Source organism: Centruroides sculpturatus, unplaced genomic scaffold (assembly GCF_000671375.1).
Source record: "Centruroides sculpturatus isolate CEXI.00-Female unplaced genomic scaffold, Cexi_2.0 scaffold939, whole genome shotgun sequence".
Taxonomy (NCBI): domain Eukaryota; kingdom Metazoa; phylum Arthropoda; class Arachnida; order Scorpiones; family Buthidae; genus Centruroides; species Centruroides sculpturatus.
The window spans coordinates 62,304-85,679 of record NW_019385275.1 but is presented as its reverse complement, the minus strand read 5'-3'; the positions used below and the strand labels follow the sequence as shown (position 1 = coordinate 85,679).

Below are 23,376 nucleotides of genomic sequence, written 5' to 3'. Positions count from 1 at the left end.
CAATATTTGAGACCTGAAAAGTACAAAAAAAAAATGTTCATTACAATCAAGAAAACATAGTTAATGGTGCTTCATACTTTAAATTTAATTCATTCCAGGAAGCCATTTGAGAGTCCCATTAGAAATAATGGAAAGTAAATTAACTCATTCCCCAGACCCTAAACAGTGCCCATTTCAATACATTTAAACAATAAATACACATAAGTTAAGGTAAAAGTAACAGAATTAAATACCTTAATGCTAAATTAAAACACAAAAACAAGAAATAAAAATACTGTATAATAAAATGAAAATTGCAGTTACTGGTCATACACCACCAACTTCTGCATCTTAAAAATGGCCACCAGATCCATATGTGCTGCTTTGTTTGGCAATAAGTTCTTTTTTTCACTTCAGGTCAGTTCAACATTCCTTTTAGACTTTGTTGCTTTCAAACACTTCTCAGATGCCATGGTAAATAATTAAAGCTTATATTGCTGCACCAAACAGAAAGTTTTTATATATTTTTAACAGTTGTTGTTATTTAACATACATATTTAATTTAATTATAACAACAAAATGTAGCACATTATTGCTAATTTGAAATTATATTCTTTGTTTAGAAACTTATATTTTAAGCGTTTTACTTCACATATTGTTTGAATAAAATCAAGACAAAATGTCTTTGGATAAAAAGCATATCAGGCATGTTATGCTTTGAGTTTTGGAAAGAATATAATGCCTTATAAACAGTAAATAAAATTTTTAATGTGAATGGGGAAGATGCTCCTAAACTTTGAACATGTCAAATGTGGTTTTCAAAGTTCTGTTCAGGAAATTTTGAACTAAAGGATATAAAATGTAAGGGGCAACCATTAGTTCTTGACAAAGAAATTGCTAAAAATCAATGAATAACACACACTATATATATAACCAAATACACCAAAAGAAGAACAAAAAGCACTGAAAACATATGAGCAAAACACAAGAGCAAGAGACAACTTAATGCACAATAGATGGTGTTTACACTTCAAGAGCATTTTTTCACTGCACATGCAATTCAAACTTTATATGTTAGAGTGGTTTGAAGTACAAGGTATCACTGCATAATGTATGTATATAAAGAACATAATTAAAAAAATGTTAAATTTATAAGTATACAGAAGAATAGTACTCTGTCAATAGCTGTTTTCTGCAATAAAAATCCTGAAAATGCATGTGGAAAAGGAGCAACATCAAACTAACTTGGCTACTGCTTTCTATTCAATTGTGTAGGTCATGCTACCTAAAGGCTACGTCAGACTAGATACATAATTAAACTAGTCCACTTTGGTAACATGTTTACATAATTAGCTGCTGAATGCTGGCACACAGGACATAGCTTAAAAACTGTATAGGTGCTTTGATGGACCTTGTCTGACTTACAAATATTTTTGGGTGTCTAGGTTTGAAAAAATTTTAGGTTAATTATGACACAATTAACTCTATTGTTTTAATAGAGTTATTTATAACAAAAATTGTTTATTTGATGCTAAGTATGGAAAAAAAACAATCTTTCATTTAATTGTAAAAATATATTACTTGTAAAATTATTTCTATAATTGTTTTTAACTATATTAAATTTGCAAAAAATTTAATGAACAAAGTCATTTTATGTAAATATATTTCATTCTATAAAAACAAACTATTAGAGATAATTTGTCAAACTTTTCTGTCTGTCAGAATATGAAACTAGCACAATTCAGTATAAATAATTTGATCTTTAGGAAAATTTTTTAGTTTTTGTTAAAAAAATGTTAAATAAATGTTAAATTCACCACATACAAAAAACCTTTGTAACTCCAGTGATACATGTTTACACACCAGTGAGCATTTTTATTCTTAAATTTGTTTTTCTAAATTTTGAATTGCATTTGGTTCGTTTTAATGTTCCATTCCACACGCATTCAAATTCCTCATAAACGTAGCCGGATGGGGTCAAAAACATTCGCTGGTGTGTAAACACGTATCACTGGAATTACAAAGGTTTTTTGTATGTGGTGAATTGTATTTCCTCTGGTGTTTACGAAGAGTATCATTTCTTATAAAATGTTAAATATAAAGAAATAACCATTAAAATCAAGTTGTTCATAAACTAATACTTTGAATTTCATGCACTCTAAATATTACCTTTCTTGCTGGGATACCAACTATATTCTAATTAGAAAATTATTGGGAATTCTGTAATCCTGCATCTATGGATTATAGGAACGCTGCCAATAATCAGTCAAAATAAACATAATTAAACAGTAGTTTTAGATTGTTGAATTATCAGTAGCATTCCTATATACCTATCATTATGGAATTCCCAAGAATTTTCTGATACTAAATGTAACTTCATTAATCAAAACATTAATCCCTAAGCCATTTGATTTTTCATCCCATCAGAGAATAAGCTATCACAGTAAAATTGTATAGAAAAAAAATACTGCATTAGAGTAAACATTCTGGAGCAGATGAAATGTCCCATCTCTGCTACATCATCCTGTATACAGAACAATTTTAATATGTAATTTGTAGGATAGATACAAACAGACATGATCTTGTAGAGTTTGTATCTTTCTCTGCTTGGATATTTTCTTAAATTCTAGGGCTATATAGCAAATAAAATATATTTATAAGTTGCATTTGAGCTTAACTTCATTTCCAGAGAAATGATTTTTTATAATAGTGGGTTCTTGAAAATATCAATGGATAGAACACAGTTGATTAGTGATTTAAAATGACTATTGTTGAATAGGAATATCAAAAAAAAAATTTCATTTATAAAAGGTAAAATAACCATGAGAAAAGTAAAATTTGAGCAATTCAAAAAAAATTGCTCAGTGTGCTGTTTGTAATAATCATTCAAAGATTTAAAAAGTGTGCTGAAGAGATTAATGAATTTGTGAATAAATTTTAATTTTTGTTTTTTTTTTTTAACAGTAAGAGTCACTTTAAATGCAAGCTATATATATATTATATGTATGTGTGTAAATTTTGGAAAAGAACATTCAGATTATAAAATGTACATACAACCAATGTCATCCATAGAAGTATGTTCAAGTGATATAGATTCTGCTACTAGATTTCATTAAATTGGTCAAACCACAGAATCTACTGGTGTTTGCACAGCGATAACCAAGACTCAAGCAGGCAGTGTATCCACTGCCATCTAGAAAGACTTGTACCATAAAAATTGCCTTTATTGTACAGTAATTTCTTCCGTCATTCTGAAATAGACTGTCAATTAGATCATTGTAAATATATATAGAAATGGTTTTAATAAATGTATAATTTGATTTAATTTTTGTTTGTTTGCTCCAGATTTTGTCTTAAAAATTTCATTACATATGATGAGTGTATAAATAATTTATCAAAATATAGGAGTTACTTAATGCATAGATGATTCTGCTATTTTTACTGTTAGAATAAAAATATAAACGAAACATCATGATCTGTAAAATTTTATTTTCAAATTAACATTTCCTTAAACTGCAAAACTAAAAGTCAAAATTTTCAAAATAAGTGCAAAAGATATTTTCGTTGGCAAATAATTTATTTTAAGACACGTCAGCCTACCACTACTTGCATATACACCATACATAAAATGTTGACTAACAGAAGTACTAAATTACTAAATTAAATTTTTTACAAAATTTACATATCACATGTAATTTGACAATTTAATAAAATTGTGACTTCTAAATTTATTAAATTAAAAAATAAAATACCACTATAAAATCAATCACTCAAGTTGCAAATATCACAATGTATTATTTGACTTAACACATGTAGAGTTCTCAACTTATTCTGATCTCTTGCATACACAACAAATTCCTTTATAACATACTATTGAAAATTTAAGTCCCGTAACTCAGATTATCATTAACCAAAACCCCATTACATAATTCTGCAATCCCTTTTTTTGTTTTAAACGATATCCCACTATAAAAGAAGCATTAGAACATCGAATCGATTAGCCACAAATATCTGAAAATTAAATAATTACAACATAATACTGTACAGGACTCGCAACAATTCAATTCGATGACTAAAAATCTTTGGGCAACAATATACATATATACTATACGGAGTGCAGCCGTACCCTTTAAAATGGCAATTTTGGACGTAACATCTTATTAAAAAAAATACTAGTGAGACAAACAACTTTAGTCGAAAATAATTTCTATTGTCATAGTTTAAATATATAATCGGGCTTCATTTATTATATAAAGTTAACTTGAAGGAATGAATAGTTTTATAAAATTTTTCTACAAATGTAAAATACATTTGCATTTGTAAGGCATTTTCAGCAGTTCTAGGATATTTTGAAAAAACTGTTTTAAACTCAATTTTGATTTTTAAATAGCTTTATCTTATATACAGGATGGAATCAATTTCAGATATTTTAGTATGAAAATAAGAGATTTTTTTTTTTAATTTGGTTCATGTATTTAATATTAATGTATATCATTACTTAATCTTTTAAGTGCACATGATTAACATGACAGATGTTTAATTAGAAAAATGAATTCATGTTCCTGAAAGGAAGATTAGACTGTTTAAGTTATAAAAATTCTTTTGTAATTTAAATATGTTACATANTTCATGTATTTAATATTAATGTATATCATTACTTAATCTTTTAAGTGCACATGATTAACATGACAGATGTTTAATTAGAAAAATGAATTCATGTTCCTGAAAGGAAGATTAGACTGTTTAAGTTATAAAAATTCTTTTGTAATTTAAATATGTTACATAATTATGGTCTTTTTTAAGAAATTTTACTGAAATATTTCAAATTATTATGGAATTTTGATAAAATCAACTATTTATTTACACTTAAGAGTGTAAGGGAATGATCAGAAAAATTTGAAAACCATCAGATTTATCCATTTGAAATGTATTACCATTATTATCATGATAAGTGAATGTGTGAAAGCATTATTTTAAAATTGTTCTTTTGTTTAGGAAAATTATTTGGCCATCACAAAGTTGTCTATATGTTTTGTGCTTATTGAAAAGTGAGTTTAAAACTGAATTTCTGGACACTAAAAAGTGTAATTATAATGTGTGGTAATTTCTCTCTGTACGAGATTTGTAAAATTTAAAGCCAACGTACATGATAGCCAGGAGTCCTACTGTGAATACAATTCCTCCAATAAAGCTCAGAGCATTGAATCCTCCAGATTTTGGCTTAGAAGGAGCTGCTGTAGGATTATTCTCTCCTGTCGACAGATCTGTAGTCTGAGTCGTTTCTCCAGATTCGGTGCTAGATACCTGGGTGGTTGAATTTGCCACTGTTGTACTACTTATTTCAGTGGAGTTAGTAGTGGATGGAATGGAGCTGTTAGTTGAATTTGTTGCATCTTCCGGAATGATGGTGGTAGTAGTAGTAGTAGTAGTATTAGTAGTAGTAGTATTAGATGAGGTTTCATTAAGACTTCCTTCTTTCTCTTCAGTTACAGTAACAATAGTACTTGTACTGTTAGTAGAATTATTTACTACTGAAGGCACCACTGTATTGTTGTCCTTATCTAAAATTTAAAAAAATTTTGTTGAATGAACATTAAATAAAATGTATAATATTCAAAGAGAAAAATTTATAATTAGTTATTTTATTATGTACAATTGATTCGTGACCTAAGAATGATCACAAATGGATCAATGAACTAAAGTATCAGAGATTAAATTAGAAAACAAAATATTTATAGATTTTAATAACAAGATATCTAAATTTTGTATAGTGGAAACATTTTATACTTTGTAATGATTAATTACAATTATTTCTAATAAGAGAATTATGCATAATAAATTAATTTTTATCACAATAATAAGTTCAGATTATGAATTATTGAATATATTTATTCAATAAGTGAGATTTTAAATGTAAAATAATTAATATTGCTGATAGAAATTCAATTTTTCAGTTATAAAACTATTTGTAGCCATGCAATGAAACCTAGCATATACTTTGGTTTTATTGCAACAGGACTGTGCTGTTAAATTTTCCAGGTGAAGGTTTTTTGTTACACAGAGGAAAGTTACTGGTTGTAACATCGATCCTCTTAACCCAGAAAAGTCAATAGCACTTACATAATCATGTTACGTTTTAATTAAAACTACAAGATACTCCAAATTTTTTATTATATATTTTACTGTACATACATTTACATGTACTGTAAGTTTCATAGTATAATTCATAGGGGTAAGAAAATTGTTATTTTTAACAATGTTGCTAAGGTAGTTTTTTTGCACGTTACAACGGGAAATCCCAATTGATATTTTAAATCCATTTTCTTTTTAACAATAGAATAGATATCAAACTAATTTCCTAAAAATGGCTATTATCTATGTTAAGATTTTTATCTAAAGTATTTTATTATTTTGTCCTTCAAATGTAATATTGAAAAGCTGCAACACAATCTAACATTGAATACAAGCAACTAAACGCCAAACAATATACATATATATATAAAATCTAAAAAAACTAAATTTAGACTTAGTATCAGACTTAAAAATCATTAAGTGGTGATCATTAAAAATTTTCTTCTTTAAGTATAACCAACTGTGTAAAATAACAATAAACTCAAATGTTTGTTCATATTCAACTAACCATAACTAGACATTAATGAATGTGATAAAATCATTCTAGCGTCAAATGTTAAATAAAAGCAAATTCGATTTAAAAAAAAAGAGTAAAAAGTTAAGATTGCAGCACATGTAATCGAGGACGAAATTTCTGAACAATGCACAACATTCTTTGAATTTTCTGACAGAGAAAATAAAAGTATTGTAAACAACGATAAGATCACTTAAATATCAAGGTGAAACTATACATAGAAAATGTTTTTTGCCTAACATTACATCTGCTTAGTTTATTGACACAGATGAAATTATCTAAAAGATAACATTCCTTTGTCTATCGACTTTCAAGTGCGGTTTAAAATAAATTAATTACAGTAAGATCTAAGTTAAATTTTTGATGTGTGGAGATTTTAATTGGAAAAATTGAATAAATCCAAGTAAAATCAGTTTCGGTATTCTTAGAAACAAGCCAGAGTTAGTTATTGGCGTGCAATAAAAAACGATTAATTTTATTGGGAAGTAAATAAGCCCGAGGCCTTGAAAATTTTCCTAGTAGTAATCAGAATTTTAATACCTGATAACTTTCTGTTATTACAGATTTTGAGTAATGTTTATGCAAGTTCTATGTGCAAAAATCATTATAAAAAAAGCAGTCACCACATTATTATTTTTTAAATAATAATCAGATGAATTTTAATTGTCATTGTTTTAAAAAAAACCAAAATAAATAAACTGCACACTAAACAAAAAATAGATTTCTAGTTGTCTAGACAGATTAATAGAAACCTATAATATGTCCAGTTTCAAGATTTTTATCTCCGGCATCCATATGAAATCTTAATCATATGCAGAATGGTACTGAAAGTAACAAAATTTATTAATTTTATAAATTACAGAAATCCCTGTAAAGTAACTATTTTGGAAGGAAAACAATTGAAGGAGGGGATAACTCTAAGGGTATTTCAATTACAAAGCGTTAATTTTTTTTTTATTAAAGTAATTTTCCCTGAAAAAAAGCTTCCCATTTACCTACATTTGATTATTTCATAAGAGATTTTTTAAGAGGTAACACTTGATTATTTCATAAGAGAAATAAGGACAGACAAACAATAGGATGTGTGTATCCTATGCCATATTGCTTACAGAATATTAATGAGCAAGTTATATTGAATTAATAGCCGTTTATTGAATAGTCATGGAATATTTACTTACCAGCTTCGTCGCTGCTTTCGATGGCTTTAATGGACCCTATAACCAAGAATAAATACGATAATTTGAATAAAATATCGATTTTCATTTTGATTTTTCAATAAAAACACCCTTCGAATAATGACAAATGCGAATTTACTTCGCTCCAATTTTTATAAAGATTGACTACGTCTTTCGCAATATGTCCGCTGCGAGCGCACCCGTCTGGCATTTAAGGTTTGATTTATTTATTTATGTATGATGTGAAGTTCTATCGAATATGCTTGATATTAGTTTTTAAAATTTTATGGGAAAATTTTTTAAATTATTTTCTGTTAATTTTATTTATTTTTAATTTAATCTTTCGTATTTTACTTGTAAAAATTTTGTTGTTTTTATATTTTGACGCAAGGGGCGCTCTTTTAATGAAAAGAATGTCGGCTGAGCTTTTGCATGGTCCGTATAGTGGGGTAACTTCATTTTTCATAAACATTTTATTTACGATGTTACGGTTATCTTCAATATACGATATAATAATATCAATAACAAAATTTTTAGGAAAAGTGGCGTTGCGACACTATAATCATCAGCCGACGATTTAAGTACAATAGTCTTACGGCCGGAAGGCTGAACAGTTAAGATGACAGTATACCGCTCTGGGGACCGATAATCGATTCCAGACGGGTCGGAATCTCCAGGAGTTTTTCGGAGATTGTCCGCCCGAATATGTTGGGTCCCGAAACGAATTCATTTCGTTATTTCGCGGATGAATCGTCATGGTAATTTCAGGCGTCTTGCCGACTTACTTTTGCTGAAAATTTTATGTTAAAACATTATCATATATAGCATAAAATTACAGTTGAAAAATAAACAACATATGAGACGTATTGACGCGATCACCTGAGAATAGGAAATGTTTCATCTTCAATTTCCGTGCTGTCTGGCTCGGCCGTCCGCCATATTAAACCGAAAAATTGAGAGTTTCCTGTATTTTATTCACGTGAATTTACATTATTCAATATTAGTATTGAATTAGTTCTCTGTATGAAACAGAATCAAATCAGATGCATTATTTTGTTTGATCTACTGCTCCATATCTCATAAATTTATTCCTTTGTTTTTATTGGAAATGAATTACAGTCGACCCCCCTATAAGACGATAGATGCGTTCCATTCTTTATGAATCGATTTCTTACGAGTCCTTGCCAATCACAACCCGACACGTGTGAATTTTACGGACTACGGCTGTTTGAAAGGTTTTCTTCCATAAAATTAATCGATTCTAGACTAATCCAACTCAACATTTCCAAAATACGTATATTTTTGGGGGGAATAATCCGTATAAACTACGCTATAAACAAAAAATTGTAGGATTACTTACCGAGTGTGCACCATTCGACATCGCCATTGCTCAAGTTTGTTTTCGTCGCGGAACAGCGCTCGAAACGGCGGCCGCGATTTCTGATAAGTTATTTTTCTGCGAAAACTTCGTTGAACTTTGGAGACATCATTAATATAAATAATTTTAATGGCCGTTGAATAAGAAATGTTTCTTTCACAAGAAATGTATAAAATTACAGTACTGTATTAGACTTACGGTACCTAATTTACATATTGTACAGACAATAGTAAACAACTTACTCGCCTAAGCTCTCCGTAGCGTAGCGCTAGACGACGGAAAGTATATATATATATAATTATATGTACAGTACCTAATTTATATATAATACTGTACAGACGATACTGATCTCTCCGTAGCGTGGCGCTGGACGGCAGAAAGTAGTTCGGCTGCCCGATGACGTTTTACGTAATTATAGGAGTTTTTATCGTTTTATACGGATATCGTCGCAATTTTTTCGCCGTCTTATAGGAATCGTAATTATAGGAACCTGTTTTATAGGGGGTCTACTGTATATACTTTGATTTTTTTTTACTGTGAAGCATTATTACTTAGGATATTTGATCGACTACAAGTTCCCATCATTACAGTAGCTCTGATCCACAATGAAGTAACCAAGCCTTACTCGACCACTAGACACTTTAGGCAAATGCTTAGGATGGAAAAATATGCAAGTATAATAATAGTATTTTATCAGTGGCGTGCCGATATTGGAAGCGGTGGAAGCGCCTCTTCCCTTGTATTTTCTAAAAAATAAATACATATTGCGCGATTATTTTCATATTTTAACGTATTTTGGATTAATTAAAATTAATATTTTATTATAACCTTCCAAGCAGCCAGATTATACGCATCCGCGCATGCGCTTTACGGAGCACCCACCTCACCCGGTTTAGCTGGTGGAAGCTACACACCTATAACGCTTCCAACGATTCTATCCATGACCGGTTATGGGCTGTTAGCCGCCTGCCTGCTAGATATTTGGCCGTTTTCGCCCGATTATGTGAACCGCGAGTAGATTTATAACCAGGGCTGTGGAGTCGCGTAAAAATCTACCGACTCCGATCAGGGGCAGCCTTGTTACCGAAAGAGACCCGAAAATTCTGATGTCATCACGTGACCTCAGAATTCAATAAATACAGTTCTAATAAAGATAGAACGTAGAAACTTTTTATTCCAATAATACTCCTCTGAGTAATATATAAATATGTATTCGATAATTTTTACTTCTCCGGCTGTTATATATAGCAGAGGAAAAGTGTAGCGCTCGGTCAAAAAAATGACCCCTCCCAAATTTTTACATTTTTGGATTCGGGACACATTGAAATTTCGAGATATACAAAAGATTCGAGGTTTTTTTTCTATATGTGTGGATGTTAGACTGTGTGTGTGAGGCATGATTTTGTTCAGCCTGTTTGAAGCCTAATAATTTCTGTGATCAGAATGGTCAGAATCGGAGTCAGATGGTTTAACACAAGAGTTAGTTATTAAGCGTCAAAGTGGTTGAACTAAATCGTGTCCCCATATACATTGTAGCATCTTAGGCGAGAACATCTTAATGGGTTTTACTGTACTATTATAAAATGACAAAAAAGCTTACTTTGAGGGTAGAGACGAGTTTTATTTTATTATTATTATTATTATTTTTAATTTTGAACGCTAATAATGAGTAAAATATTCATTAAGAGATATGACACATGACCACTTTTATGTCTTCACCCTGTCGACCTTTAATCAAGAACCAAAATTTAATTGTATTAATGCCCCTTTATACGCAAGCTACAGTGCCACATTTCGTTTCTTAAACTTTACCCATTCTGAGATATTGTTTACTATCTCAGAACAGAAAGTAAAGAAATTAAACAAATTAGACGCCAACACACACACTCGCGCGAATTTTTCCTCTTTCATTGACTTTTTTGAGGGGTTCGTGAGGTCTTCAGACGTGTAGATTTGCAAAAGAAACTTGGAGGGTCAAATTTGACACGATTCCAATACTTTTCCGGACAAAAATTAATAGTTCCTCCGGACAGTGAGTCAATTCCCGGATTGTCCGGGTGAAAACCGGGTGGTAACACTAATCAGAACACTTCACTGTGAGTCTGGCCAAACCGATAATAGGCTTGATAAAAGTCCCTCTTGATGGTTACAGAGCGGAACAAAAATAACAGGGAATAACAAAAAGAAAAATATAAAGGTAAATAAGAGGGAATTTTCCATAGAAAAGTCTTCCTGGGTGTTTTTATTCAATGCAAACAAACAAGAACAATTTTTTAACCGGAAGTTGACGCTAACCAGAGTCCACTATAGAAATAAATATTATTATATAAAAATAACAATTTCATATTACAAGTAGATTTTTAAAAGTTAATAATTATTTTATATATATCGTAAACATTATAAAAATTTATTAAAATAATAAAAATTTGATATTTTCTCGATAGGTTTCGCTAGTCTCCTCCATTTTGTTTTTTGTACAGACGACGTAAACAGTCATGGGAGGGAAAAAGAAAGCAAACCGAACCAAAGGAAATGTCAGGGTGTGTATTATTTTATTTACGTTATTTAGCTTAAAAATATAATTTCATATTTATATTTTTTTATCTTAATTGTTATATTATACCGAACTTCTTTTACATATTGTTTACTCTCAGATATATCCCAAATAAATCCTGAGCTTAATTACGTTGCCAATGGACTTCAGTGTAAAGTACTGACTAACATAAGCTTGGAAATGTATATTAATAAAAAGTTACATCATTTGTTATCAGAAGGGCTGAATTCAAACTCTGAGACGTTTGAGACCATATTAGAGTTGTAGAGCCCATAGGAAGAAAAAGTCAAAGGAACCATACCTTTACAAACGACTTATTGTGAGATAAAGCCTCCCAAAATCTGGTTGCGTGAGATTGTGAGTTGCATCGCTCCACTAAGACTATTGCATTTAACTATTTAGCCCACACAACTATGCCAGCTTCAAGTGTAAAACTAGTAAACACTCTAAAACTAGGACACCTGGGCACTGAGATGTGAGCGATAGTGAGCACTGAAGCACATGATTACATGCAGAGTATTAGTTAAGGCAAGCAATAGTGAATTTTGATGGCACAGAGCATGTAGCATAGGCAGTTTACTGATGTGTGTTAAAAACTGACCTTTGGAGGTGAATAGCTCGCAAAGGGTTGATGTACAAGGTATGGTTTCTTTGACTTTTTTGCTTGTACAATGGGATCTACAGTTTGGGTGTCAAAAAAAACCTATCATTCAGAGTTTGACTCTTACTAGAAGAACCATATTTACTAGTTTCTTTGTTGGCACTCTAATATATCAAAATTATTCTTTTTCCTTCTTTTTATTTACATTACTTTCCATTCTTCAAATTTTCTAGATACTCAATTATCACTCTGGGATTATCAAAGTTGATCCAAGCTTAACATTAAAAAATCCACATTAAGCTTAGATCAATGCTCGAATTTGTTTATGCACTTAGTCTGTTTTTTTACGGCTGTTCTAAAGATTTTAAAACTTCTCTCAATTGATCCTTTGTTTGCAAGGATGGTGGAAATGAGTGTTAAAACAGTTGTCCAATTTGGATTATACTGTATTCTTTTGCTGTGAATTCTTTGGATCTATTGGCAGTCTTATTTTTCTATCTATCTTTGTGGCAAATTGTCATTGGGAAGGACTATCAGCATCTCCTATTGTTCACTTTAAAGCACTGCTTTATCACTAGTTTTTCTTTCAAAGGTTAGAAATTCTCTAAAGCAATCCAAGCAAGTACTCATACAATTAAATGAACTCACTTAAAAATACAGAAGATTTTGCTCAGCTGAGTGATGCTAAGGCCTCAGAAGTTGTACGATATGTATCCGAGGAAAATTCTGCTACCAATACAAACAGTATGTTAAATGAAAGTTTTGGTTACCTTAGTTAGTTTGTCCTCAATGTGTGCTGTACAGTAGAACTTAAAAATGTCAAATATTGTCCTAAAATAAAGTATTAATAAAACCAGCTATAAATTGTTAATAAACTGATCATGTAACTTTTATATAGAAACCTGCAATAGTGTGTTTAGGTCTTTCTTACACCATTTATAAAATTTAAAATTTTCCATTGTGGAAGATCTTTTCCCACTCTCTCACCTCACTTCCTAATTTAAGATAAATCTCCTAGATCTTGAAGTTTAGATAAAAGGAATTTTAAAGAAAGTTGTCATTCATCTCTTAAATGTTTATTACCAACAGAAGTTTATTAAGATCATCATATATCATTATTGCAATCAGATGAATTCTATAGGTGTGATGATAGTAAGACTTTTAGGACTGACACTTGAAACAAAGTTTTATGCAATATCTTCAAGGAAGTAGCAAAACTCTCCAACTTTAGAATTGCACACAGAAGGAGCTCTACTACTATTCCATTTGCTTTATCACTAGTTTTTCTTTCAAAGGTTAGAAATTCTCTAACCTAAGTAATGGAATAGTAATTCTCAGGAATTCCCAAAAATAGAATTTGAAGATGACCATTGTACTTGGTTGAAAACATTCATTCTGTTAATAAACATACTATTTTTACTGGATTTAAGGTTTTTGATATTAATTTTAGTTAATACATCCAGTTTTTGGAGTTTTTTTTATCTCTGAAATGTCTGCATTAAAATTAAGTTTGGTATTCAAGAATAAGTCTATAGGTATTTTTGCAGAAAGTTTGTTTAAGGAAATATTCAGCAATTAACTTGATGTATAAAAGTATTTAAAGATTAGAAGTATACAGGCACTCTCACTTAACAACCAAGTTCTGTTCCTGTGACTAAGTTGTTAATTGGTCAATAAACAAGGAGCTTAATTGTTTTATTTATTCTTGATAAAGAAATGGTCTAAAGCAAACTCCAACTTGATAACTTTAATGGTAATATTTTAATTTGCATTTCTTACATATTACAGAACATAAAAATACAATCAGCAAAAATATTAAAATGTTGTACTAAAAAATTAAAGTTCATTCATTTTAAAAAATCCAGCAATGAGTTGCATAACTTTTTTGGCTGTTAAGAGATTTTATTTAAAAAATCATTTTTATATTATTAATCATACTATTAATAAATAAATTGTGTGGTGCTGTCTGTTATGAGATTTTATCATAAAAATTTTTATATTATTAATAATTGTAAAATGACAAAAAGCTTTAATTTTGAGGGTAGAAATGAGTTTCATAAAAAAAATTTTAAGTCTGATCCCTCTTGACATATTACACCTTTCCTCATTCTCTTGATCTTTAACCACCAAAATTTAGTACCATTAATGCCCCTTACATGCAATTTTGTCCAGGTGAAGTCATGTTTTTTCTTTTTGCCAATATCTTGTATTATGAGATGCACAATAAAATACAAATTTACAAACAAAGTATTATAGTCTTGGAGACTGTGAATGCTTTGTGTAGTAAACTAACTACAGGAACAAGACTATGACTATGAAAGAGGGTTCCCAAGACTCAGACTGAGAAAGGGGATTCCCTGCACTGGAGAGCTGCCGTTAAATGAGGAGTGGCTATATGTTGTTATTTGAAAGAACTGCAACTACTAATAAAGTTGAAAATTTTATCATGCTTCAAATTCTCTGATAATTAAACAAATGTTAATATTTAAATTAATTTACATTTACAAAAGCATTTTAATTTAATTATTGATGTTTATTGATTAAATTTGATTATTGATTTTTTTAAATTAAAAATGGCATACTTATTTAAATTTGTATTTTTATCATTTATAGCCTTCAAGTAGTGGAAGAAGTGCTGAATTACTTTGTTCTTCTGGTATTGGAACCACTGGTTTTATTGGTTTCTCTAGTTTAACATCTGATATTCTAAACTATGTACCAGCAACTAGTCAGGTTTGTGAAGATGATATTTCCTCTGCTGTTGATGGAGATTTTCGAATGGTGATGCGAAAAATGACTAAAAGAGATTCTGTTACCAAACTAAAGGTAGTTATTGATTTTATATTGTAAGAAGGAATTTCATTTAATTAAATAGTAAAATTAAATTTTTTTGCCATTTATAGGCAATTCAAGAGTTTAGTGAATTATGTAAAACTAAAAATGAAGAACTGTTAAAAGGAGCTCTTCCTTATTGGCCAAGACTTTATAATCAACTAGCAATGGTAAATGTTTTGAAAAGTTTGTTTAATCAAAACAGTTAAAGAATGAATATATAATATTTAGAGTAATAAAAAATTAATTTATAATAATAAATTTAATTTTCATTAAACCAAATTCTTAATTATTTTATAAAATATTCTTGATTATTATAAAAGGTTTATTATGGATTCTCTTTAGGATTTTGATCGACGGATTAGGGAAGCTACTCATGAAGCTCATTGTCAATTAGTTAAAAAAGTTGGACGAAATCTAGCACCACATCTTCGAAGTTTAATGGGAGTTTGGTTGATTTGCCAGGCAGATCCCTATAGTCCTGCAGCTTCTGCTGCAAAATCTGCCTTTAATGAAGCATTTCCAGAAAGCAAACAAGGAGAAGCATTAATGTATTGTAAAGATGAAATATTTAATGTATGTGAAAAAATATAATTAAAATTTTTTCAGTAATAATATGTATAATAATGTAAATTATTTTATTTATAGTACATACAAGATAATATTTTCAACCTAACACCTCAAAGTCTCCAACAATTAAATGATAATTCGTAAGTATTTTACTATAGTTTTTTGCAAAAATTTGTTTTGAGTTTTTAAATATAGTAGTGTAATCTGAACATTGATCATTCAAACCATCAAATTATCTGAACCATTACCAGTGAAAAGAGTTACTATGTAAAATTTTTATCAAAGTTCACATTTCACTTGTTTCTATCATATAATAATTTGTATTTTTTATTCTTTGTGTGTGGATTTATTGCTGAAGCTATATAAAACAATTAGATAAATTCAAAATAAATTTAGTATACTGCTGGTCAATATTTACATAACATTTTCTAATTAGTTATCTGATAATAGTGTTGTGTATTTCAAAATATTAAATGCTTAAAAATATAACCTCATGTAATGTAGTTTAGTTGCAATTATATCTAATAATTGGGTATTCTTTGCTGTGTATGAGGTTGGCTGCTACATCTAGGCAAGTGAAAATCTGATGCACTTTTTTTCTTTGGAAATGTTTGTATGTCTTCATTGAACAAAAAATAATATCAATAGATAAAACAAATTTTATACATCTTTTTAATTTGTTTATCATTGGTAATTTATGTAGGTATAATTTTGAATATTTGAGTTTTCTGAGTAATAGTTTTTGCAAAATTTTTAATTATACATCTATATCAAAAGCAGAGGTAATTTGATGTTTAGTTGATATTATTGTTAAAGAATAGCCAAAGAAAAACTTAGCTGATTAACTGTTTGGAAATTCAAAGTTGATTTGAAATTTGAAAACCATTAAAGAAGATTAAAAAAAGGATAGGACTCTGCTAATGTCAAAATACTTAAGTATGGAAGCAAAGAAAACATTTTCTAAGATTTCTCTGGAGCATTTTGCTGTATAGAAATTAGTGATGGACACTAGGAAAGTAAAATATGACCTGTCTGGAGGCAGCAGAAATGTAGATGGAGGAGAATAAACAAAACAAGCTAGGCTGAACGGAAAACAAAAGCAGTTCTAAGGGAAGTGCCAGAACAAAGATGGTTAATACAGGAAATAGGATATAGCAAATTTAAATCTATAGATCATATTATTATGCACAATAATTTTCTAAAAACTATCCTTGAAGGAAAAATCTTTTTCACCCCTAGCCATTCATCTAGATTTACCTAATGACAAAGCCTGACTTGATTATCTAAAACATCTGATTAACATAACTTTCTTGTTTTCAATTAGCTTGATGTTTGGATAATCAGTCTACTGTATTGTGTGTTAGACATCATCATTTTTAACCATTCATCAATTAATAGTATAAGGTCTCTTCAAATATTTTCTGTTCTCTTTCTTATACAAGATAAACCATTTAAGTTGAGACACCAGAATATTCCAGAAACAAACATGTGAAACAAAAATGTTCTAAACAATGGTTGTTTAATTGTAAAGGTAAAAGGAAATTGCATTATTGATTTTGCTGTTGAATTTGGTGGGCATAATGTTTCTTCATCACTGTTCCTGCAAACATTTCTGAATGTTGCTTTATATTTTCTGGGGTGGTTGATAGATTGCCATATGTATTCTATTTGAGCACATTGGCATACATCTCATAAAAAGAAGTCCAGAAATGTTGTCTGGCACTTTAGCAGGTAATGAAACTGGACCACTCCAACTTATTTAATGTCCATTGTAATCTAATAAAATAAAGTATGTTTCTTGCTCTGCATGAAAAATGCACTGGGCAATCATCATGCTGAAACATACATTATGCCTGATGCCCAAATTCACCTTTCTTTCAAACTAGGGTGGTGGAGAGTATCTATGCAAAATTTTCTTCAAATCAGTCAAAGAGTTTGGTAGTTTGTGGGGAGGGAGTGAGAGTTTGAGTTTTAAAGTAGCTTATATTTTTTGGAGAATTGTAAAGAACAACTATGCAAACTATGTCCAGATCGCTCAAAAGGTTTGGAAGTTTGGAGATAGGGGGATGAAATCAGATTTTATGACACTGTTTGCATTTGACACCTGTAGGAGCTGGAAGTCACGCTGCACACACTGCTAAGATTTGCAAGCAAGGTATGTTTTAGGATGAGATCAGTGCCTTTAACATAAATAACAATTGCATTAACTGACCAAAAATAGTTTTTACCTTGAACTGGTACTACTGTCTATTCTACAGGCTCTGTGCCAGTCAAGGTTTTTTTGTCACTTGCATTGACCGATGCTCTGAATGTAGTCATGTGCTTTGGTGCAAGCAATAGAGAATATCCTAATGCCCTCTTGGGGCAATCTCCCCACACCTCCTAAAACTATAGAGCATCAAGTTCTTCACAAACATTTAAGTGGAATACTCAAAGCCAACATAGTTGCCTGGGCTAAGTATTTAAATATGGTAGTCTTAGCGGATTCCAGTCTTAGACTGATTTCAGAGAGCTATATTTACAAAGAGTCACATAGAAGTATTATTCCTTTGACTTTTTTGCTCCTATGGGTATGATCTACAGCTCTGTTGAGGTCCCAACAGTATCATTCACATCTACAATTGTGCCAGATTGATACTAAAACAATGAACAGATAAAAATGCTATAGGCCTAATTACAAAAGTTTAGTTTCATGTAGGGGAAGTAAATTCACTCCTTATAGTTGTAAGTATCTGATAACATAACACTATTATTATAAGAAATAAACAACCAAGAAAATATAAAAAAACCATATATACAACTACCTGAACTGCATAAATCATTGTTTTTATCATTGTCTTTAAACCCAATCTCACCAGTCCCCACTCCCTCAAAAGCCTGAACAATGCAAGGCATATGCAACTAATATATTTATAAATAAGAAAGTGAAAATTGTTAAAATTGCACTTTCAAAAAACTTGCTAGTCTGAATTTTCATTTTTTCAAAAATGATATTTCGATATGTTATAGTTATACTCAGATTTAGTTACTCAATTATATTTTAGTTTTTTAATGTTAAATTAGCATTTATAAAAAAAATTTAATAATTTAATAATTATCAATGTTTTCAATATCTTAATTAACATTTACAATTTAAAATATGTTTCTGTTTCATCAATAGTTTGACAAATGTTTTATTATTAAATAATTGTATTTATAAATAGTATATTTATAAATTTTTTTTATTGCTACTATTTTAATACTAAAAATAATTAATCATAAAGTAATTACAAATACAGGTAACCCTCATGCAACACGGTACTTCTACAACATGGTTTCACTCTAATGCAACCTGAAAATTGAAAATATCTCCTGTACAACACAACTTCTGGTTTTGATCTAATACTGTTTTGAAAATCCTTCATACAAAATTTCACAATTTTTAAGTCTAAACTTTATTATCCAATATTTTGTTTTTATTCAAGTAATCATGCATGTTGTTTCAAATTTGCCCATGGATTTTATTGAAATTTTCAAATTATTTTGTACTTTTTGTCAGGTTTACTTTAATGAAAACAGATAGGACAATATTTTTCTTCTTTGTCCTAGCATTCCTATCAACTCTGTGTTGCCATTGTTGCTTTCAGATTTTAGCATTTATGATCCACTGTGTTTTGTTTTTATGATCAATCTTTTTATTTAGTAAAGTTTATTTAAACGTTTTTAGATAAGTGCTATTAAACTTTTAAACTATATATATAAAATTAAATGTAATTTAAACATATTTTATATATATATATATGTACACATACATATGTACAATAAAGTATGGTGGTATCTTGGTACAGTACTTGTAACAATTTGGTATTCAAACAAATTCTGGAAAAAGTCACTCAATACTCAAATGAACAAATGCAGCCTGCTATTACAAATTTTCAATTAATAAGATAATTTTTATTCTGTCATCCATAAACATTTTTTATGATAAAAATAAAAAATATGAGAATGTTGCTGATACTTTGGATCAAGATCAACAAAAAAACTGAGATGGTGACAATATTTTGTAAAAAATGCCCTTGTTTAACTAAAATTAATATTAATGCATAAAAGAATACTTTTAATTGTGATTATTAATTAATTATTGATTGCTTTAATAAACATATTTCTCTTAGTAATGAAAAAGAATAGTATACTTTCGTTAACTTATGGAATGTTAACTCTATGTTAGTATTAGTCCTTTGTTTTGTATAGCACAAATTTGCATAACACTGCACAACACTGCACTTTTTTGGAATGTATCTACTGTGTTATATAAGGGATACCTGTATATTAATAAAGCATGTAAATAATAAATAATTTGTAATTATTTTATGAATATAGCACAAATTTGACAGAAGATATTCAGAATAAATATCATCGTATTTTAAAATGTTCATTTGAAGGCTTAGGATTATTCATTTTAAACATTTCACCAAATCATTACAAGAAAATTCAAGATTCAATTGATAAAATATTAATTGAAACAAAATTTTGGAAATTTGCAAGACACAAAGAATTAATGGTAAGCTAATTTTATATAAAAATTTAATTTTTTTATTTTTCTGTTTGATTATTTATTTTATAATTTAAAAAAAAAAAAATATACATATATATATATTAGTGATGCCATGAATAGTGATTTTGCTGAATACTGAATATATGTAAATGAGGATGTTTTTTGTTTCCTATGCACACCTAGGTTATTTGACCAGTGCTACAAAACTCTGCATTTTCGTTAACATACTTTAACTTACATAATGTCATAAATTATCACCCCAAAATATTGATTGTATTTCTATATATCAATTAATTTCTGTCTGTCTAATTTCATTTCCTGGTTTTACATGTAGTGCCAAAAAATTTAAGAAAATAATAAACTAAATATAATAATTCTTAAAATGTATATAATTTTTAAAAATATATCAATATATATATATGTGAGACTTTTCTTTGTCTTTTGAAAAACTTTAATTGAGGTAAGAAAGATTTGGATAACAGGAATGTTTTAAGGAATACAAATTACGTAAAAAATATTGTGACTATTATAAAAAGCAAATGTAAGACTTCTTTTTCGTCTTTCGTCTTTTCGCGTGTTCTTCTTCAACCGTCGTCTCCTCTCACAAAGTCGCGCTTCGTCCCGCTCTCGTCGTCTCGCCAGCAGATGGCGTTTCGCTGTCCACATATATATATATATATTAGTGATGCCATGAATAGTGATTTTGCCGAATACCGAATATTTGGCTATGCACTCGGCCAAAGCGCCGAATGTTCGGCAAAATAGGTGTGCATTTTATGGATGACAGGTTACGACCTGTCTCATTGCGGTGAGTGCAGTAGTGACACTGCGGGTGCATTTGTTTTGTTTATGATTAGATCGTGTCACGACATGCATTATTTGTTCATTGTTACATCAAATTGTGTTACTATTAGTCCTTATTACTAAAAAATATCACTGTTTGTATTACATTATATGAAAACTGTTCGCCTACATCGGACGGCAGACCTTTACAAGTGGTGGTCAGCAAACACAAAACAGTATCCAAGCCTGACAGAATTCGCTAAGATTTATCTATCGTCTCCCAGCAGTAGTATATATAGTGAGAGGCTATTTTCAGAAGCAGGTATAGTTTATGAGGAAAAGCGCAATCGTTTGCTATCAACAAATGCTGAAAAAATTGTTTTCATTCATCACAACTTACCACTGATAGATTTTAAGTATTAAATGTAATAATTTGTGATTAAAATAAATACGTTTTTGAGTAATATGTGTGTTTTTTTTTATGATTTAGTATTCATTATTTGGCTGAATACCGAATATTGAAAAAAGTAGCAGAATAGGCCGAATACTGAATAGTAGCCGAATATTCATGGTATCTCTAATATATATATAAACTTAATTACTGCTACAATGATATAGCATGAATTAGATGTGCTACATCATTACTGTGACAGGCAGCGCACAGCACTTGCCTGTGTGGAATTGAAAGTGTTAACCTGTGAAAATCTATAAGTATTTAATTTTCTACATTAGCAACTCAGGTTTTTTTCATTTCTAATTGATATTTTCTAATAAGTACCTTCCAATAGCCAAGTGGATAAAACCACCGAACATTGGTAGTTGGCCATGGGCTGGCCATGTGGAGTTTTCCAGGTTTTCTTCATGTTATTAACATCTAAACAGGGATCAGCTTCATATAAGTCTTCTTGGGATACGTCCCCTCGGCATATTGCTCATGTGTCAATTGCCTTAACCAAATAAATCAAACTAATTCAAATCATTTTTCTGTAAATGCCATATATATGAGGACATACTTCCCAAGTAGTTTATACAAACAGTTACAAAAATATAAACACTTTATTATCACATAAAAGCAATTATTCTTGCATTTTTATACGATTTTTTTTTTTAAAACAAGTCGTGAAGTCTTTCAGACATCAAGGTTAGCAACTTCAATCATGTGTGGAGCTATCACAATCTATCCAACACATATCACTTTTCAAATATTAATTAATAGTAGACCAGTATTAATTAGTAGTCATTGACTATCCTTTCTTCCAGGAGGAGATCAATGATTACTTTTGGCCAAATTACTTCAACCCCCTTTTGCAACAGTTTCTTCTTTCTATCATACCAGCAGTATGGTGGCATTTCAATAGGAAAATTACATAATACAAGTTTACTAGTCTGCACAAAATATGTTTTAATTGGTTTTTGAGGGTGCCGAGTTTAAATATTTGGTCCTTTTTTTGCAAAATTTGATTCATTGGCAGATTACCATTTGATATTTGGCTGTGAATGGTACAGTTTTTTAGAGTTAACATTAGGAAAAAATATGATATCTTAAAAAATTTGAGAAATATTTTCAATTGATGTCTACTTGACCAATGAAATTATGCCATTTTGTACCATTTTAGTATGGCGATAAACATGACAATGGTAGGCTGAAATAACCAAACTCTGGTTTTCATTTGAATGTTTGTTATATTATAGTATTTGATTTATATAACCACAAAGGTTATCTTACATAAGGGTTTATCACACTGAGTGACCTTGATCAACTCCATTAATTGCACTAAGTAATAATACAAAACATGGGACACTGAATGTTACATTATTTTATTAATTATATGTATAATATACAAAGCAGTGACATAAACAGTTTGCTATGCAACACTTCAGAAACAAAAACAAATCATTCTCTTACCCAAGGGTTAAGATCCTAGCATTACATAATGTTTTTGTAAACACTCCCCATTCCCTTGTAATGAATCATAATGATTACTTGCATACTCACTGTGTTACATAATTAATCCTACTTACTTCTGCATTATGGACAATTTCAATATAATTATTCAAGTTATTTATATATGCTACTTATAAGATATTTAAATTCATTCCTATTTTTTAATCTACCAGAAAAGTATTTTAAATTGTTTAAATTATGATTGTGAAATTTAAAAATTTTTATTCCAAATATTTTTAATTTAAAATTTGAAACATGTAACTGGTTTTTTTAACTTACTTGTAATTTATAATTTAAACATATCTTATTGTGTTAGAAATTTTTTATTTAAATCAAAAATTTTTCTGTAATTATTAATTTATAATAATAATAATAATAA

General features: G+C 29.5%; 2 protein-coding genes across 2 annotated transcripts in view; one reads left to right on the top strand and one right to left on the bottom strand.

Moving 5' to 3' along the window:
* Positions 1-4,611: 4,611 nt before the first annotated feature.
* On the bottom strand, positions 4,612-7,996 carry LOC111637051 (porimin-like). Its single transcript, XM_023382455.1, has 2 exons — positions 7,804-7,996; positions 4,612-5,540 (listed from the first exon to the last, which is right to left on the bottom strand). Exons 1-2 carry the CDS (start codon positions 7,886-7,888, stop codon positions 5,068-5,070), a joined length of 558 nt encoding a protein of 185 aa, XP_023238223.1. The 5' UTR covers positions 7,889-7,996; the 3' UTR covers positions 4,612-5,067.
* A 3,626-nt stretch (positions 7,997-11,622) lies between these two features.
* LOC111637056 (E3 ubiquitin-protein ligase listerin-like) overlaps positions 11,623-23,376 on the top strand; it is a 59,377-nt gene continuing 47,623 nt past the window's right edge. Inside the window, exons 1-6 of the mRNA XM_023382460.1 lie at positions 11,623-11,718; positions 14,947-15,159; positions 15,237-15,335; positions 15,511-15,741; positions 15,814-15,875; positions 20,095-20,275. Coding sequence (XP_023238228.1) covers positions 11,674-11,718; positions 14,947-15,159; positions 15,237-15,335; positions 15,511-15,741; positions 15,814-15,875; positions 20,095-20,275 — 831 coding nt within the window. The 5' untranslated portion in view covers positions 11,623-11,673. The remainder of the gene's footprint in view (positions 11,719-14,946; positions 15,160-15,236; positions 15,336-15,510; positions 15,742-15,813; positions 15,876-20,094; positions 20,276-23,376) is intronic.

Excerpts from the sequence above, each read along its gene's own strand:
- LOC111637051 (XM_023382455.1), bottom strand. The coding sequence starts at position 7,888 with ATGAAAATCGATATTTTATTCAAATTATCGTATTTATTCTTGGTTATA. Across the intron at positions 5,541-7,803 it reads CGAAAGCAGCGACGAAGCTG|ATAAGGACAACAATACAGTG; the intron begins GTAAGTAAATAT and ends TTTAAATTTTAG.